Consider the following 20,376-nt stretch of genomic DNA (forward strand, 5'->3'; position numbering starts at 1 on the left):
GGACAATTCAAAGATTGCTAGGCTTAATGGCCTCCACTGTATATGTTGTCCAGTGGGCACAACTATGAATGCGACCACTCCAGTCCTTTCTTCTTCGCTCATTTGACGGCAGAGCCAACCCACATCGAGTTCATCTCTCCCTACCAAGAGACGACCTCCAAACCTTACTTTGGTGGATGAACCCATCCAATTTCATAAAATCATAGAATAGTAGAATTAGAAGGGGTGTATAAGGCCATCGAGTCCAACCCCCTGCTCATTGCAGGAATCCACCTTAAAGCATACCTGACAGGTGGTTGTCCAGCTGCCTCTTGAAGGCCTCTAGTGGGAGAGCCCACAACCTCCCTAATTAACTGGTAGCATTGTCGTACTGCTCTAACAGTGAGGACGTTTTTCCTGATGTCTAGCCAGAATCTGGCTTCCTTTAACTTGAGCCCATTAATCTGTGTCCTGCACTCTGGGAGGATCGAGAAGAGATCCTGGCCCTCCTCTGTGTGACAACCTTTCAAGTACCTGAAGAGTGCTGTCATGTCTCCTCTCAACCTTCTTTTCTCCAGGCTAAACATGCCCAGTTCTTTCAGTCCCTCTTCATAGGGCTTTTTTTCCAGACCCCAGATCATCCCCGTTGCCCTCCTCTGAACACACTCCAGGTTGTCTGCATCCTTATTATTATTATTATTATTATTATTATTATTATTATTATTATTATTTATTTATATAGCACCATCAATGTACATGGTGCTGTACAGAGTAAAACAGTAAATAGCAAGACCCTGCCGCATAGGCTTACAATCTAATAAAATCATAGTAAAACAATAAGGAGGGGAAGAGAATGCAAACAGGCACAGGGTAGGGTAAGCAGGCACAGGGTAGGGAAAAACTAACAGTAGAAAGTAACAGTAGAAGTCTGCACAACATCAAGTTTTAAAAGCTTTAGGGAAAAGAAAAGTTTTTAGTTGAGCTTTAAAAGCTGTGGTTGAACTTGTAGTTCTTCTTCGTGGTCTCTGTGCATCACACTATGGGCTCTGCGCTTGCACTGAGCTGAGCTTCGGAAAGGATCAGTAGCTGAGTAAAAAACCGTTTAGAAGGCGGGAACCCCTCCTCCCACCGTCCCGCGCGCATGCTCCCGCCCGCTCCCGCCTTCTCCTCAGTTCCTTTGCGACCGCTTACCTGCTAGCTTCGTCGGAAGGATCCTCCTTGCAAATTCTGCAAACTCTTCTAGCTGAGCTTTTTTCTCCTTATTTTCTTCTCAAAACACCTTTTTTCCTTCTTATATTCCTCTTCTTCTTATATTCCTCTTCCTAAAAAAAAAAAAAAAAAATTAAATTAAATTTAATCTTTATTCTGATGGTGCTATATAAATAAATAATAATAATAATAATAATTTTTCTTAACTATACTTCTTCTTCTGCAAAAACTATTCTCTACCTTGCATGGCCCTCAGGGCCCCATTTAGAAAGTGTGTCCGCTGCGGCACAAAACTCCCTGCAGCAGACGGCCACTCTCTTTGCGTCCTCTGCCTAGGAGAAGCCCACGTGGTAGAGACCTGCCACCATTGCCAGGCTTTCTCCAAACAAACCAGACGCCATAGATCTGATCGCCTGAAAGCCAAACTGTGGAAAAGAACGCTTCTCTCTGTGGACACGCCCAACCCTACGGGTTCGAAAATGGCGTCGCCCCCCGTATCGATACCGAAGGCTTCGACATCGTCAGCTCCCTCGGTATCTACGGCGCATAATGAGCCATCGCGCTCTATTGCGATTTCAACTGCGAAGAAACTCGCTAATAAGGCAAAAAAGCCAAGGTCGTCCCCCGACGCCCAACCTAAAAAGAAAAAGAAGCGTCCACTTCAAACACGAGGGTTGTCGACAACACAACACCCCCCACCAACTGGAGAATGTTCAAACCTGCCTGATCGCCCGGTCACTGAACTTCTCTCGACGCCGTCGGAGGGGGAGATCAAGTAATCCTCGTTGTCACCACAGAGGCCACTCCCTCCTCCTCCTCCCCCTAGGAGGACTTCCAACGCTTTATCTCAAGATAGACCTCCCTCAGCCAGTCAAGGAGTGCTACAGCTTTCTCCTCGACGCCAAGATCGCTCCGAGCAGGCAGTCATAACAACACTACAGCCCTCCTCTGAAACTTACTATCGACACCAGCACTCTCCAAGATCGGCTTCCAGATACCGCTCTTCCACATACGGAGAGCATTATCAGAGGGGCTACTACGACAACTACAGGGGCTGTTCTCGATCACCGCCTCGGGACTGGGATAGATACTCAGATTACCACTATCCAGGGGACTACCCTTACTATGACAGGGACCTTTACTTCGATCCCTACCCAGATAGGCGTCGGCCTCGCCTTCCGCCTTCACGAGATACGTCCGCACCACCTATACCGCCTCGATCTCTATCTCTACCACCTCAGCCTCAGGAAGATACATACCATGTACTACAACCTGACCAGGCTTCCCAAGAAGGTTATCAATCTGACTCTTCTTCTTCAAATCTCCAGCCATCACTACCCTCTCCTAGTGATGAAGTCGGCACAAAAGACCGCCCTTCGCCATCAGAAGACATGGGTTCATTTTCGGAACAAGTCCTTTATATGGCCACTGCCCTAGGCGTCGACGCCCAACAACATCAAGAACAGATCCAGGATCCATTCTTTGATAATATGTATACGGAAACTTCAACGCCAACTGAAATTCCGTTCTCGCCAATCTTGCTGCAAACGTTAAAACAGACTTGGGAATCGCCCTCGCTCATCTCGCCCACATCACGCAGGCTCGAATCCATGTATCGAGTTCAGTCTAAAGATGTTGAATTCTTATTCTCGCATCCCAAGCCCAACTCAATAATTGTAGAGTCCTCGCATTCGAAATCACAGAAAACACACTCATCTCCTGTCGATAAGGAGGGTCGCAGATTGGACTTTATGGGTCGTCGTGCTTACTCCGCGTCAGCTTTAGGCCTTAGAGTAACTAACTACCAAGCACTGATGGCACGTTACCAGGCTTTTCTCTGGGACAAAATGGGCTCCCTGTGTGACTATCTGCCAGACGACCAGAGAGAGTTAGCAAGAGCCTTTCAAGTTCAAGCATCCAGACTTTCTAAACTTCAAACCAACTCTACCCGGCACCAAGCCGACTGTTACTCGAAACTCATGACAAATGCAGTAGCTCTCCGACGTCATGCCTGGCTTAGATCTGCTGGGCTCACACCAGAAGCCAGATCACGCATTGAGAGCCTTCCCTTCGACGGGGATGGTCTTTTCAACTCAAAGACCGATGAACAGATGGATAATGTCCAAAAGGCAAGAACAACTGCCAAAAAGATGGGCATCGGCCCGCAGCAACAACACCAACAGCAATCCCAGAAATCCCGTCGCTGGCCACGTCAATACCAACCTTACTCGCAGAGACAGTCCTTCGACAGGTCGCCAAGATTCCAGCCTTCTCAAACTTTCCAAAGAAAGACGACTACCCCTCAAAACAAGTTTAGATCTCAAAAGAGAGGGGACGGTTTTTCTAAACGCCACATCCTCGATCCTACCTTTTTCGAGACCGCCTCGCCTCATTCTTTCACGCATGGGAGAACATCACTACAGACTCGTGGGTCTTAGACATCATCCTTACAGGATACAGGATAGATTTTCAGACTCTCCCTCCCCTCGGAACTGTAAAGTATACGACACCATCGGAAATACTACTTCAAGAGACGTTAACACTTTTGCACAAGGGAGCTATCGAAAAAATCCCCAAACAGATCGCAGCTGCGGGATTTTTCTCCCGGTATTTCACAGTTCCGAAGCGGGACGGAGGTCTCAGACCTATTTTGGACTTGAGAGACATAAATGCCTTTATACGCCCCCAAAAATTCAAAATGACAACTTTAGACACAACTCTGCAATTCTTGAGAGAAAACGCCTGGTTCGCCGTCGTCAATCTCAAAGACGCGTACTTTCACATTTCCATCCACGAATCCTGCCGTCCCTTTCTACGCTTCGCCATAGGCACGAACGTCTACCAGTTCTGCGTGCTACCTTTTGGCCTCACATCGGCCCCAAGGGTATTTACCAAATGTATGGCAGTCGTATGCGCCCATCTCCGCCTCCAAGGCGTCGAGATTTATCCATATCTGGACGACTGGCTCCTGGTATCGGACTCCAAACAACGTCTCCAAAATCACATTTCGACCACCATCTCTCTGCTCAACGACCTCGGACTGTGTATAAACCACGAAAAATCAGTTCTACAGCCGACCCAGTCAATAACCTTCATCGGAGCCCGTCTCGACTCCATATCTGCAAGAGCCTACTTACCACTCGAACGATCCCGTATATTAATAAAGAAAGCCCGAGTCATGATGTCAGCCACTCGAACATCAGTACACTCCATCCAACGTCTACTAGGATACATGGCATCGACAGTCGCTGTAATAGTGGACAATACCCCGGCATCTTCTTCACGGTGTTCCATTCCATCCAACACCGCCGTCACGGGTCTTAACCACAGACGCGTCCAGCATAGGCTGGGGAGCCCACTGCGGTCCGCTCCAGATCCAAGACCGATGGTCGCAATCTGAGGCAAAAAACCACATAAACTTTTTAGAACTCGAAGCAGTCAGGAAAGCTCTGCTCGCATTCGAACCGGAACTTTCCAACCGACACGTCCAAGTCCTTACAGACAGCACTACCGTTTTATGGCATATCAACAAACAAGGGGGCACGCGCTCTTCAAAACTCGTCAACCTTACCCTGCAGTTGCTCACTTGGACTATTCCCAGAGGTATCCACCTCACCGCAATCCACATTGCCGGTACGGACAATGCACTAGCAGACTCTCTCAGTCGCCATATACGCCCCCAACACGAACGGAAACTTTCAACCTCGGTGACCCATTACCTTTTTCATCTCTGGGGCCGACCAGACATAGACCTCTTCGCTTCAGAAGAGAACACAGCCTGCAAGCAGTATTGCTCCAGAGGGGGTGTAGGCACTGCCTCACTAGGAGACGCGTTCCTCCACAACTGGCACGGTCCTCTACTTTATGCATTTCCTCCGTTTCCCATGCTCAACAAGGTGATAGCCAAGATCATCACAGACAATGCCAACTGTATACTGATTGCCCCTCGTTGGCCCAGACAAGCTTGGTTCTCCTCTCTTCTCCGCATAGCAGTCGAAGAACCTTGCATTCTACCACTCATCCCATCTCTCCTATCCTGCAATCACGGCAAAATTCATCACCCGGACCTACGCACCCTCAACCTCTCGGCATGGAGGATACACAACGGCTAGCCGCACCTGCTTCCATGTCAGATCTCCCCGCAGACATCAAAGAAATCCTGTCTGCATCCATAAAACCCTCTACAAGGAACTCATACTCGAAGAAGTGGGCATCTTTTTCAGCCTTTGCTTCTGCCAACTCCTTCCTACCAGAACAATGTTCACCCAGGGACGCCCTCCTCTTCCTCCACTATTTGTATGCTAAAGGCTTACAGTACTCTTCTATTAGAGTATATCTCGCCGCATTATCAACTCACGGAGGCAAAATCCAAGGCAGAACTCTCTTCTCCACTCCAATCATCAAGAAATTTCTAAAATGTTTAAAGAATCTAATTCCACCTATAAAGCCTATATATCCAACTTGGAGTTTATCTGTAGTCCTCAATGCCCTCACTACGAAACCCTTCGAACCACTAGCCACTACATCGCTACACTTACTTACCTGGAAAGTTGCCTTTCTCGTCGCCATAGCATCTGGCCGAAGATCAAGTGAGCTCTGCGCACTCCATGTCGATCCACCGCTCACAGTCTTCCACACCGACAAGGTTGTTCTCCGCCCAGACCTGGCCTTCTTGCCTAAAGTGGTTTCAGAATTTCACATCAATCAACCAATAGTCTTACCAGCCTTTTTTCCTTCTCCCACCACCTCCCTCGAGAAAAGATTACACTGTCTTGACGTCCGTAGGGCCCTTGCCTTTTATAAGGACAGGACCCAATCCTTCCGCACCACTAACAGACTTTTCGTTTGCTATGGAGGTGCTCAAAAAGGCAAAGCAGTCTCCTCCCAGCGCTTGGCTGGATGGATAGCTAGTACCATTCGTCTTGCATACCAAGCCTCGAAGCTCCAGCCCCCCACCGTGGTAAGGGCGCATTCCACCAGAAGTCTGGCCACATCCACTGCCTTTGCCAGAGGAGTTCCACTTATTGACATTTGCAAGGCAGCCACTTGGTCGCGCCCGTTGACTTTCGTCAAACACTACGGTGTCGATACCCATTTCAGGAACGATTCCTCCTTCGGCAGAGCTGTTCTTTCAGCTATCCTACAATGACACCGACCCTCCTCCGGTGAGTAAAGGCTTGGTAATCGCCCATAGTGTGATGCACAGAGACCACGAAGAAGAAGAACAGGTTGCTTACCTGTAACTGTGGTTCTTTGAGTGGTCATCTGTGCAGTCACACAACCCTCCCTCCGTCCCCTCTACGGTGTCATGCTGGTTGTTCGACTCCGTCTTCCTCTCGGTACCAGGTTCGATCTAGTCGCAAAGGAACTGAGGAGAAGGCGGGAGCGGGCGGGAGCATGCGCGCGGGACGGTGGGAGGAGGGGTTCCCACCTTCTAAACGGTTTTTTACTCAGCTACTGATCCTTTCCGAAGCTCAGCTCAGCGCAAGCGCAGAGCCCATAGTGTGACTGCACAGATGACCACTCAAAGAACCACAGTTACAGGTAAGCAACCTGTTCTTCTCAAATGTTCTGGAAGAGCGTTCCAGGCGTAAGGGGCAGCAGACGAAAATGGACGAAGCCGAGCAAGGGAAGTAGAGGCCCTTGGGCAGGCGAGAAACATGGCATCAGAGGAGCGAAGAGCACGAGCGGGGCAATAGTGTGAGATGAGAGAGGAGAGATAGGAAGGAGCTAGACCGTGAAAAGCTTTGAAGGTTAACAGGAGAAGTTTATATTGGATTCTGAAGTGAATTGGAAGCCAATGAAGAGATTTCAGAAGCGGAGTAACATGGTCGGAGCGGCGAGCTAAGAAGATGATCTTTGCGGCAGAGTGGTGAACAGAAACCAACGGACTGATGTGAGAAGAAGGAAGGCCAGAGAGAAGAAGGTTGCAGTAGTCCAACCGTGAAATAACCAGTGCATGAACAAGCGTCTTGGCAGAAGAGACAGACAAAAATGATCGAATCCTGGCAATATTATACAGGAAAAATTGACAAGATTTAGCTACTGCCTCAATATGAGGAATAAAGGAGAGCGAGGAGTCGAAGATAAAGCCAAGGCTACGAGCTTCCTTGACCGGAGTAAGCGTAACATCATTGACAGTAAGAGAGAATGAGAGATGAGGAGAAGGTTTAGGAGGAAAAACAAGCAATTCAGTGTTTGCCATGTTAAGCTTCAAGCGACGATGAAGCAGCCAAGCTGAGATATCTGAAAGACATGCCGAGATACGATCGTGAACATCAGGAGAAAGTTCCGGAGATGACAGATATAGTTGTGTATCATCGGCGTACAGATGATATTGGAGGCCACGAGATTGAATAAGCTTGCCCAAGGGCAACATGTATAAGGAAAACAACAACGGGCCAAGCACCGAGCCTTGCGGAACCCCTACTGAAAGGGGAAAGGAGGAAGACGAGCTGCCATTAGTCAACACGCTGAAAGAGCGACCCGCTAGATAGGAGGCAAACCAGTTATAGACAGAGCCACAAAATCCAAGGTCATGAAGGGAATCTAAGAGAAGATCATGATCAACCGTGTCAAAGGCTGCAGTTAGATCAAGGAGAATAAGAACGGAATAATGGCCTTTAGACTTGGCAGTAAGGAGATCATTGGTGATCTTAGTAAGGGCTGTTTCGGTGGAATGCAGAGGACGGAATCCAGATTGAAATGGATCCAAAGCAGAGTTACTAGAAAGAAAGTCAAGACAGCGAGAGTAGACCGCACACTCCAGGATCTTTGAAACAAACGGCAACAAAGAGACAGGTCGGTAGTTAGACAGAGATCGCCTATCAAGAGTAGGTTTCTTGAGAATGGGAGAGACTGTAGCATGTTTAAAAGCAGAAGGAAATGAACCAGAGGACAGAGAAAGATTAATAATATGTAGCAAGGAAGGGAGGATAGCAGGAATAAGATTAATAAAGACGCGAGAAGGAATCGGATCACGAGAACAAGTGGAAGGCTTCGAAGAGCGCAGTATTGTAGACAGTTCATCCGCAGAGACCAAAGGAAACGCAGAGAAATTTGCAGGAGGAGCTGACAGATGAGGAACAGGAACTGGAAGAGGAGCAGAGCTGGCCAGATCAGAGCGGATAGTTTGGATTTTAGCATTGAAAAAAGAGGCAAAGTTATTAGCAGACAGAGAGGCGGGGAGAGATGGCGGATTAGGCTTCAGAAGAGAATTGAAGGACGCAAAGAGCCGCTGAGGATGCCTAGCATTTGATTGGATCAGCGTTGAGTAGTACTGCTGTTTGGCCAGTGAGATGGCAGAAGAGAAAGAGGAGAGTACAAATTTGTAATGGACAAAGTCTGCCCGGTCCCTGGTCTTACGCCAAAGGCGTTCAGCTGCCCGGGAACAAGAGCGAAGGTAGCGGAGGGAAGAGGTGAGCCACGGTTGGGGTTGAGAAGGGCGAACTATCCGAGTTGTAGATGGAGCAAGATTATCAAGAGTTGAAGATAAGGAGGAATTAAAGAAGGAGACAGCTGAGTCCAAGGAGACAGCCGAACAGACAGAAGGAAGGGAGGAGGCTAGAGACTGGGAAAAAGCCTCATAATTGATAGATTGCAAGTCACGACAAGAGCGAGAAGTGGGACGTGAAGGAGGAGGATTATGAGTAATATTGAAAGAAACTAGGTGATGATCTGACAGCGGAAAGTGAGCAGTAGAAAAGTCCAACACAGAGCAATTCCGAGTGAGAACAAGATCCAGACAGTGTCCAAGGGAATGTGTGGGTGCATCAGACCAAAGCTTAAGATCATAAGAGGAAGATAATGAGCGAAATCGTAGAGCTGCAGCATCTTGAGGGTCATCCACATGAATGTTGAAATCACCCAGGATAAGAGTAGGACAGTTGTCAGAGAGGAAAAAGGACAGCCACGAATCAAAATCAGAGATAAATTTTGAGGACGAGCCTGGGGGGCGGTGCAGAACTACAACCCGCAGTCGCAGTGGAGCGAAGAGCCTCACCACATGTACCTCAAAGGAGGAGAAGCAATGTGAAGGTGGAATGGAAAGAGGCTGGAACTGGCACAAACTAGATAATAAAAGACCCACACCACCACCCCGACCCTCTGGGCGACTAGTGTGAGAGAAAGAGAGTCCTCCAAGAGAGAGGGCAGCAGAGATGGCAGTATCATGGGCAGGAAGCCAGGTTTCAGTAAGAGCAAGGAGGTGGAGAGACCTAGAGATAAACAAGTCCTGGATGACAGGGGCCTTAGAAGCAAGAGAGCGACAGTTCCATAAGGAACACGAAAAAGGCAGCTGAGAAGAGGGGAGACACCGGATAGGAACTAAGTTAGGAGAGACGAGATTGGAACGAGCCATAAGGAACAGATATGAGGAGAAAAGAACTGAGAGGAGACAATGAGAAGATCGTGACCTGAATCAGAAAGTGGCAGCGACTGGACCGTGGCTGGGGTTTTTCCTCCGGAGTAGAGGATCCGCTTGACCGGCTTTGCCCCCACGGCTGAGAGCCACAGGCCGAGAGCCCTTGTACTCTCGCCCTTCGGCTCGCGCCTCCAGCAAACTGGAGGCTTGAAGTACCTGAAAAGGAGGGGAGGAGCAGAAGCTGCAATTCAAACAGACCAATCGCAGTTAGTCAATGTTGCTCAATGGCTCAATGGCTTCTCAGAGAGCTAAGTTGCTTCTCCTCTTCAAGTTGCAAACTGCAGCAAACTGGAGGCTAGAAGTACCTGAAAAGGAGGGGAGGAGCAGAAGCTGCAATTCAAACAGACCAATCGCAGTTAGTCAATGTTGCTCAATGGCTTCTCAGAGAGCTAAGTTGCTTCTCCTCTTCAAGTTGCAAACTTCTTGAAGTGTGGTGCCCAGAACTGGACACAATGCTCAAGATGAAGCCTAACCAGGGCCGAATAGAGGGGAACCAGTACCTCACACGATTCGGAAGCTATACTTCTATTAATGCAGCCCAAAATAGCATTTTCTGGTGACCAAAATAGCAATAGCATTTGCATACTGTTGGCTCATATTCAGCTTGTGATCTACAACAATTCCAAGATCCTTCTCGTTTGTAGTATTGCTCAGCCAAGTATGCCCAATCTTGTAGCTGTGCATTTGGTTTCTTTTTCCTAGGTGTAGAACTTGGCATTTATCTCTATTAAATTTCATTCTTTTGTTTTCAGCCCAGCACTCCAGCCTATCAAGATCACTTTGAAGTTTGTTTCTGTCTTCCAGGGTATTAGCTATCCCACCCAATTTTGTGTCATCTGCAAATTTGATAAGCGTTCCCTGCACCTGCTCATCCAGATCATTAATAAAAATGTTGAAGAGCGCTGGGCCCAGGACTGAGCCCGTTACCTCGTTACCTTCCCCCCAGTTTGAGAAGGTACCCTTGATACACACTCTTGAGCTTATCTGTCAAGTGGAATGCCGTTTCTCCAGCCCAAACCCTCAAAGACAATCACAACCACTTTGGGAAGGACAGATCAGGATGGAGGATGGCTTTATCGGCATCAACCAGGACATTGTCCTACCCACTTTCTTCAAGGACCCATCTCTCCTCTAGAGTCTACATTTCACTCACTCGACATCTGCCGGGCCCTAGCCTTCTACAAAGTGTGTACCAAACCATTTAGAAAATCAACCTGTCTTTTTCTGTGCTATGGAGGAAAGGGATGCCTGTGTCACTACAAAGGCTGTCAGTGTGGATTGCTCAAGTGATCCAACTTGTGTATCAACTTCAAGGGCCAGGACCAGTTCAAGGGCCAGAACTAGTTTACTCTCAGGACCAGTAAAAGCACACTCCACCTGGAGTGTGGGTACATCTGTGGCATTCACTAGAGGCATCTCGATCCTGGCAACAACTTGGTCCAAACCCTCTACATTCATTAACCCCTACAAACTGGACATCAGAGCCAGGGCTGACCTCAACTTCGGCAGAGCTGTCCTGTCATCCATACTATAGATCAAACCTGTCATCAGCGAAACAACCCACCTCCAGTAAGTGAACTTGTCAATCGCCCGTAATGTGTGATGCACAGACACCACAATGAAGAAATACAGGTTGCTTACCTGTAACTGGTTCTTTGAGTGGTCATCTGTGCATTCACACAACCCGCCCACCATCCCCTCTTGGTCTCACTGATTCTTGGCTCACATCGAGAGCATCCTTGCGCATCCTACATTCCTTGGTCTCAGGACCATCTGCGGTCTCAAGGAACTGAGGATCAAGACGGGATCCCCGAGCATATGCAGTAGGATGGTGGGGGAGGGGTTCTTGCCAAAAATACTTCCTCAGCTATCAAAGTTTTCCTGACATCGGCCTCAGCGCAGGTGAAGAGCCCATAATGTGTGATGCACAGAGACCACTCGAAGAACTACAGTTACAGGTAAGCAACCTGCATTTTTCCTCTTCTAATGCCTGTATTCATCTGTTATTCTGCACTTGGTGGGTCGTGCCCAAAGTTTGAGTAGTAAACATTTCTTGAAAATCCGCAGTGTTCATAATTAAATGTACATCAGTGTGGTGTAGTGGCTAGAGTGTTGGACTGGGAGTTGGGAGATCCGGGTTCTAGTCCCCCCTCGGCCATGGAAACCCACTGGGTGACTTTGGGCCCATCACAGCCTCTCAGCGCAACCTACCTCACAGGGTTGTTGTGAGGACAAAGTGGAGAGGAGGAGGATTATGTACGCTGCCTTGGATTCCTTGAAGGGAGAGGCAGGATATAAATGCAATAAATAAATTAATGGGGTGCACTTACTGCACAAGGAATTAAAAAGAAAATTCTCAAATTCGCATTTCCCCCTAGTATTGCCAGTACTTGAGGTATAAATATTCCAGGTTTGGCTTCCTAGCTTTTTTAGAATATAGTTTTCTGTTGCGTTGTATGTCAACATATGTAATTGAAAAGCATTTGGTTGTATATGATAACCTATTTTTTTTTTTTTTTTTTTTACAAATGCAGGAAACAGAAATAGTAGCAGTGAAGAAACGTCTAAAAATACTGAACAACACCTATTAAATATTTTGCCTGGTACGTTCTGATTGTGCAGTCTATTCAGTTAGATATGCCCCTTGCTATAGTGTGTGTGTGGGGTGTGTGTGTGTGTGTGTGTGTGTGTGTGTAGATTCACCTTATAGTGAAATGCCACTTAGTAATTTGTGAGAAGAATCATAGAATAGCAGAATTGGAAGGGGCCTACAAGGCCATCGAGTCCAACCCCCTGCTCATTGCAGGAATCCACCCTAAAGCATCCCTGACAGATGGTTGTCCAGCTGCCTCTTGAATGCCTCTAGTGTGGGAGAGCCCACAACCTCCCTAGGTAACTGATTCCATTGTCGTACTGCTCTAACAGTCAGGAAGTTTTTCCTGATGTCCAGCTGGAATCTGGCTTCCTTTAACTTGAGCCCGTTATTCCGTGTCCTGCACTCTGGGAGGATCGAGAAGAGATCCTGGCCCTCCTCTGTGTGACAACCTTTCAAGTATTTGAAGAGTGCTATCATGTCTCCCCTCAATCTTCTCTTCTCCAGGCTAAACATGCCCAGTTCTTTCAGTCTCTCTTCATAGGGCTTTGTTTCCAGACCCCTGATCATCCTGGTTGCCCTCCTCTGAACATGCTCCAGCTTGTCTGCATCCTTCTTGAATTGCGGAGCCCAGAACTGGACGCAATACTCTAGATGAGGCCTAACCAGGGCTGAATAGAGAGGAACCAGAACCTCACATGATTTGGAAGCTATATTTCTGTTTATGCAGCCCAAAATAGCCTTGGCCTTTCTTGCAGCCATATCGCACTGCTGGCTCATATTCAGCTTGTGATCTACAACAGTCCCGAGGTCCTTCTCGTTTGTAGTATTGCTGAGTCAAGTATCCCCCATCTTGTAACTGTGCTTTTGATTTCTATTTCCTAAATGTAGAACTTGGCATTTATCCCTATTAAATCTCATTCTGTTGTTTTCAGCCAGCACTCCAGCCTATCAAGATCACTTTGAAGTTTCTTTCTTTCTTCCAGAGTATTAGCTATCCCACCAAATTTTGTGTCATCTGCAAATTTGATAAGTGTTCCCTGCACCTCCTCATCCAAATCATTAATAAAAATGTTGAAGAGCACTGGGCCCAGGACTGAGCCCTGCGGTACCCCACTCGTTGCCTCTTCCCAGTTTGAGAAGGTTCCATTGATAAGTACTCTTTGAGTCCGATTCTGTAGCCAACTGTGAATCCACCTAATAGTTGTTCCATCTAGCCCACTTTTAGCTTGTTTGTTAATCAGAATATCATGGGGCTCACTTTGTCAAAAGCTTTGCTGAAGTCAAGATATATGACGTCCACAGCATTCCCACGGTCCACAAGGGAGGTTACCCGATCAAAAAATGAGATCAAATTAGTCTGACAGGATTTGTTCCTAACAAATCAATGTTGGCTTCTAGAAATCACTGCATTGATTTCAAGGTGTTTACAGATTGACTTTTTTATAATCTGCTCCAGAATTTTCGCAGGGATGGATGTAAGAACTTGTGCTTTATTCTGAGTTTCGGCTTCTGATTGTGTCTCTTCTGATTAATTCTGTCAAGTAGCTATGTCCATGCATGGTGTCATGGTGGGGACAGAGCAGTTGTCTAGTTAGGACTATAGGATAATCTGAGAAGAGAAGAAACAAAATGCAAATGTACAGATGAAGCCTCCACTGCTGCCCCCCACCCCCCCACACCACAGCACAAGGGTTAGTATGCTTTGGTAAAGGGGGGAAACTGATGGGAAAGCCTGATAGAGTGCTCCCCCAGACTCATATTATGAGTCAGAAGATAAAAGCACAGGCAAACATTTTGTCTAGAAGCAGTCCTGTGAAACCTACTTTTGTGGATCAATTTTTCTGAATGCTAATGGGATCTCCTGTTTTCCACTTCCAAATTATCCCCTTCTTTTTCAGTCCTCTGGCTCTCCAAGTCAAAGCCAGCTCCATAGTAAGCCAAAGACAAACTTGAGTTAAATCTGCTCAGTTGAGTGGTTAACTCAAAGAGCAGTGCAGCGATAGTCACATTCTCTTGTAAGATTTTTGCCACTAAAAGAAAAAATTCCAACTTCCCTTTCCATAGATGAGCAACTGCAATCTCACATTAATTTATAAATCCACTGCTACTCTGCTTACATGAATGTTTTATTCTGTTTCCACTGCAGTTGGCCACTACTATGTTGCTGGAACTGTCTGTTCCTAGTCGAGTGTGTCATCAAATACTTTTTTGAACAAAGGTCTCATCTCTAGTGTCTTAAATTGACTGGATAAATGGCTTTTTGTCCATTTGAAATAGTTAAGTTTCCTCAAAGCTATGAATCTTCTTTAATTACATTGTTTTGCTTCCTACACGCACACAACCCCGAACACTTCCTGCTTTTGTACTGCTTTTGCAAATCCTTTCCTTTAACTCTGGCATTTTCACCTCCTCCATCTGTGTATACTTCAGATGTTCTGTATACAGTTTCAGTGTTAAAACATCTCTTTTTATACTCTTGTCTCGATGGCCATTTATAGATACATATCCGCCTATTTTGGCTTTGTCATACTTTATACAGATGTTCTATAACGGAGAGGGAAATGAGGTTTAGATGATGTAAAAGGAAATGGGGGGGTGTTACTCTATTTTTTTAAAAAAAGTTTGCTCCGTACTTATGCCCTAGTTTTGGTGCCCCTGGTATGTGGTGTGTGTTTATGTCACAGTAACTTTTTTTTTTTTTTTTTTTGCATTGGGTGCTTTTTTGTCCTAGCCCATATAAAGAGTTTGAAAAATCAAAGGGGCATTTTCTTTTATTCAAACAAAAACTGATGCAGGCCTGGGGATATTTTACTTTTCTGAGATGCACAGTAAAGCATCAGAAAATAATTTTTGTAAGATTTTTCCCCCAGCATTGAATAAGGATTTTAATGACATTTTACTCCTTTGATATGTTTAGTTTCAAGTTCATAAGTGGAGATTGTATATTAAACTGTCACAATATTATTCTTAGGTGAATTTTACATCACTCGCCATTCAAATCTCTCTGAAATTCATGTTACTTTTCACCTCTGTGTGGATGATAATGTGAGATCGGGTAATATTTCTGCCCGGGATCCTGCAATAATGGGCCTCCGGAATATCCTCAAAGTGTGTTGCACACATGACATTACTACAGTTAGTATTCCTCTCCTGCTGGTACATGCTATGTCTGAGGTAAGCAATTAACCACCAATGATTGCCTTTATTTTTTGTTTACAAATGTTATCATTGTTAAGCTTGTCACCCTAGATCAGGAATGGACAAACATTTGGGTCGCATGAGCATGTTTGACATTTTGAAAAAGTGTCCTGTGTGACTCCACAAGTTAACCCTCTATTTTGAATTGTCATTTTTCTTGTTCCTGCCCCCTCCAGCGTCGGGCTTTGTCTCCCCCACTCTGTTGAAGTCTATGGAGCAATATTGCGTCATTTACTTTAATATAGTTGTAGAAAAGGGTCTCCTGCTGAAAAATGGGCATGGGGGGGAAGCACCCAGGTTCCTAGGTGGGAGGCGGGACTCCCCCAATCAAGCCATTGTTCAGCAGGGAACCCTTTTGCTCAGCATTGTTAAAGTCTGTGGAGCGATCTGCTGGCAAGCCACTTGAGAGGGGAGGTGGCAGAGGACAAGCCAACCCTTCAAGAGGGGCATATTTCCCATGAATGCACGTGACACTCCAGTGTCTCCTGTGATTCAAAAAAGTTTCTTTTGTTATCTGGAGTTTCTCCACCTTTTTTCCTGTTTGTGGTGCCATCCCACTTCGTTGTAGCTAGAAGATTATCTAGCCTCTTTAAAATGAGGTAGGGTTGTGTGTGTGTGTGTGTGTGTGTGTGAGAGAGAGAGAGAGAGAGAGAGAGCGTGTGTGTGTCCTCTAGGAAACAAACAAAAAGGTATCTTCAATATCGGGCCCTGTTAGTCTAAAACCTAATTCTACAAAATTCAATTTGTCAATTCATATGTACATTTGATAACAAAACAAGAGACTTAAATGTATTTATTTATTTTATGTGTATCCCACCTTTCTACCAAAAATGGTACTCAAGGCAGCTTACAGAAACAATAAAAATATAACAATTGCAGAAAAAATATTATTAAAAACAGCACCCAATCCACCAGACCCACTTGCAGGCTAAAAGTCTTCTTAAATAAAGCAGTCTTTGCCTGCCAGCAAAAGGGCAGCAGAGAGAGAGAGAGCAAACCTGGCCTCGCTTGGGAGGGGGATCCATAACTTGGGAGGGGCCTTCAAAAAGGTGCTCTCTCACCAAACATGCCTCTGGAGGCGACGTCCTCAAAAGAAGGCCCTCTCCCAACGATCTAAGGACGCAGGCAGGCCTGGATTAGGAGAAAAGCTTTCAGGTAGCCTGGTCCCAAGCCCTTTAGGGCTTTTTAAGTCACTTTGAATTCTGCCTGGAAACGACCAGTGCAGCTGTTGTAAGAAGGCAGTAATGTGCTCCCTGTAACAAGCATCAGCCAACATTCCGATTGTAGACAAACTGTAGTTCCTGAACAGCTTTTGAAGGCAACCCCACGTAGAGCACATGACAGTAGTCCAGACGGGATGTAACTAAGGCATGCTGGACTGTGGCCAGATCAGACATATCTAGGAAAGGGTGTAGTTAGTGACTAGCTTCAGCCGTGTATTCCTAGCCACCATTGAAATCTTGGCATCCATGCTCAAGGCCAAGTCCAGAAGTATACACAGACTGTCAGCCTGAGTGTAACCTGATCCAGCACAGGTTGAATCGCTGTTCCCTGATCTGCATTTCCACTGACCAAAAGCACTTCAGTCTTGTCTGGATTAAACTTCAGTTTGTTTTTCTTCATCCAGTCCCTTATTGACATCAGGCACAGATTTAGAACCAGAACAGGTTTCTTTGATTTAGATGGAAAGGTGAGAATGAGTTGGCATACAGGTGTCACCAAACCCCAGACAATCTCTCCCAGTGGTTTCATGTATATGTTAAATAGCACAGGGGATAAGATGGAACCCAGAAAGACACCACAGGCCAATAGCTATGCTATTGAACAGGAATCCCCCCCCCCAGCACTACTTTCTGAGATTGCCCCTCAAAGAAGTACTGGAGTGCCTCCCAATACCATCTCAGATACCTGGTCCAGCAGAACTAACAGAGATACTCACCCTGCTGCCCAGTTCCCAGCATAGATTGTACACCAAGGTGACAAAAGCACTCTCTGTCCCCTCACCAGGCCTGAAGCCAGATTGAAATGGATCTAGATAATCCGTCTTGTCCAAAAATCCTTGGAGCTGAGAAGCCATCAAATGCTCAAAAATGGAATGTTGTATACTGGCTAGAAATTATGTAATGCAGCAGGATTCAGGGAGTGGGGTGGGGGTGGTGGTGGTGGTTGTAACAAAGCCTTGCTTCAGCACTTCCTCCTTTAGGCAAGATGGAACCACACCTTGCTGGAAAGAGGCATTCACCACTGCCCTTACCCACTTAGCCAACTTTCACTTGGCTGCTTTTATAAGCTAGGAAAGGCCAAGGGCCCAGAACACAAGTGTTACTCACATCTCCAAGGATCCTGCCCGCATGCTTGGTGTGTACAAGTTGAATAATATCGATTATGACTGGATAAGCAGGAGCCAAAGTTATATCCGCCAGACCTGAATCATAGAATAGTAGAGTTCGAAGGGGCCTATAAAGCCAAGTCCAACCCCCTACTCAATGCAGGAATCCACCTTAAAACATACCAAATAAAAGTATCAACGATGGCATCCAACTTAGAATGGATATGATTGATTCTATCCCACAAAGTGTCATATAAATTGGTCAGAGTGGGGTTTTGAGAGGTCTACCTCTTCTGTTTGCAGACCAGAGCATAGCAAGCCTCTGACCTCTCAGAAATGCTGTGCTGGGCAACTCTGAGTAGATGCAATGATGGCGAAGAAGTGCAATTTCCTCGCCACCCTTGTTGCCACAGAGTGGCCATTCAAATGAGTTCTAGCCGGTGTTCAATCAGACCCATTCAACATTTTCCACCAACAATGCTGTAGCCTACTTCCCCTACTCATTTCATCATCTGCAGCACCTTGGAATCCAGGGGCTTGTTTGGCTTCATTCCATTGGAAAGGATGCTTAGGAGAGATCATGTCAACTATCTGGGCGTTTCTCCATTCCAGAGATCAGCCAGGGCTTCGACAGAATCGTCTGCCAAGATGATAGAAAAATCTTCAGGAGCATTAGAAAACCATCCACATCCATTGGTTTCCTGGTGTGCTCCATCTTAATTGCCCCCTGCCTCTGCAGAGACTCAGAGTCTCAGCAAGTCTAAACCCTACCTGGTAGTGATATGTCAATGACAATGGAGCTATAAAAAATTCCTCCACCCCCAGATGACCATCATCCCACCTTACACAGAAAACCAGTTCCAAAGTGTGCCCTGCTGAATGGGTGGTGCCAGGTACTAATTGGAAAAGAGCAGATGCAAAAGAGACAAGCTCAGGTGCTCAGGAGATTGTATATTTTTAAAAATATTTTAATTTTTTTTTTAAATATACAGAAGTGCTCAACGTTTCAAACGTCCTTTGTCAGGAGCTATAATAATTTTAAAATAAACAAGTTAGAATAGAGAAAGTAGAGAAGAGGAACAACACCCAAAGTTTAAGTTACATTCTTTTGTAAAAATAACAGTTTTATGCATCATAGCGTTCCCTGTTTATAACATTTGTCGTCTCCAGGTAAATACATAGGGAGTTACAAGACTTTGTCTCATTAATCATACTTGGTAGGTATTATAGCTTGTTATGAAAGATAGACAAATATTAAACAATCATTGCACTTTGAAAATCAAGTTTGTTAGTTATCAACATCATTCAGAAGTCAAGTCTGCTTGTTTTCAACAACATTACTTTCCCCATTGAAATAACAAGTACCTTTTTTTGAAATTTATAACATGCAAAAGTAGGAATAAAAGTTTTGCATCATAGCGCTCCTTGTTTGTAAAGTTTGTTGTCACCAAATAAATACATAGGGAGTTACAAGACTTTATGTCTCATTAATCATATTTGGTAGGTATTACGGCTTGTTATTCATGGTATATAAATATTAAACGTTAAACAAATGTTGCCTTTGAAAATCAAGTTTCTTTGTTATCTACATCATTCATAAGTCAAGTCTGCTTGTTTTCAACAACAACACTTTACCCATTGAAATAGCTAGTACCTTCTCTCTGGAATTTACACCATGCAAAAGCCCCCCCAAAAGCATATCTCGTACAGAGCCCACGCTGTGATATCTCAGACATGTAGAAATCTAGGGTAACGAGCTGCCAGTGGGCTGCTGTAGTTCAAAGTTTCTCAGATTGCAGTTTGTAGTTGTGTTCTTGCAATCTTCAGGGTACTGTGCTATTGCTGCATTCGTAATTTTTGAATAGCTGTGTTGGCAAGCCAAGGTCATGTGTATCCTATCTTGCCTGATTAAATAGGAACAGTTGTTTGTGGGAAACTCAGTCAAAAGTGATTCTGACAGTACTCAGTTCCATTGCCATAGGTTATACAGTGTAACCGAATACGTGTAATGCTTCCCTCTTACGGATTGTAAGTATTCCACTCTACCGATTCTTTAAGACCTTCTGAGACTAGAGACTTCAAGTGCAAGATCCAGAATGCTTCCCTTCTGCTCAAGGCATTCCCGCTCCCTCTCGCTTTTTCAACGACCAACCAGCTGTTGACCACAAGCAAGACACTGGGGCACAGCATCCTCCTGCCCCCGCTCCCCGCCCATGTTCAGATCAGTCTGTGGTTCATATGCATGAGATACAGTGGGTGTCAACAAGGCCGGCCAGCCAAGGTAGCAAGGGCAGGTAGAGCAGCCAGGCAAGGGGTCGCAAGCCAAGGAGAGCTTTGAGTGAGCAGCTTGCTCTGATGAGGTCTGGAGTAAACTGGGGCCTTTTGAGCCTCTGCCTCCAGTCAGCCTCTCCTCTGCTCCACCCTCTTTGTTGGAGAACTACAGGTGCTCCCAGACCTGCTGTTCTCCTTCACTCTGTGGCCTTGTGGTTGACATTCTGCCGGTGTCCTTGAATTGTTGATGTCGTGTGTGATGTACTTGGTTCTTCTTCGTGGTCTCTGTGCATCACATTATGGGCTCTGCACTTGCGCTGAGCTGTGCTTCGGAAAGGATCAGTAGCTGAGTAAAAAACTGTTAAGAAAGGC

General features: G+C 45.9%; 1 protein-coding gene across 1 annotated transcript in view; it reads left to right on the forward strand.

Annotated features, from left to right (window-relative positions):
* FERRY3 (FERRY endosomal RAB5 effector complex subunit 3) overlaps positions 1-20,376 on the forward strand; it is an 84,945-nt gene that overhangs the window by 43,156 nt on the left and 21,413 nt on the right. Inside the window, exons 10-11 of the mRNA XM_063134400.1 lie at positions 12,145-12,213; positions 15,178-15,380. Coding sequence (XP_062990470.1) covers positions 12,145-12,213; positions 15,178-15,380 — 272 coding nt within the window. The remainder of the gene's footprint in view (positions 1-12,144; positions 12,214-15,177; positions 15,381-20,376) is intronic.

The sequence above is a fragment of the Elgaria multicarinata genome, chromosome 9, assembly GCF_023053635.1.
Source record: "Elgaria multicarinata webbii isolate HBS135686 ecotype San Diego chromosome 9, rElgMul1.1.pri, whole genome shotgun sequence".
Classification (NCBI taxonomy): domain Eukaryota; kingdom Metazoa; phylum Chordata; class Lepidosauria; order Squamata; family Anguidae; genus Elgaria; species Elgaria multicarinata.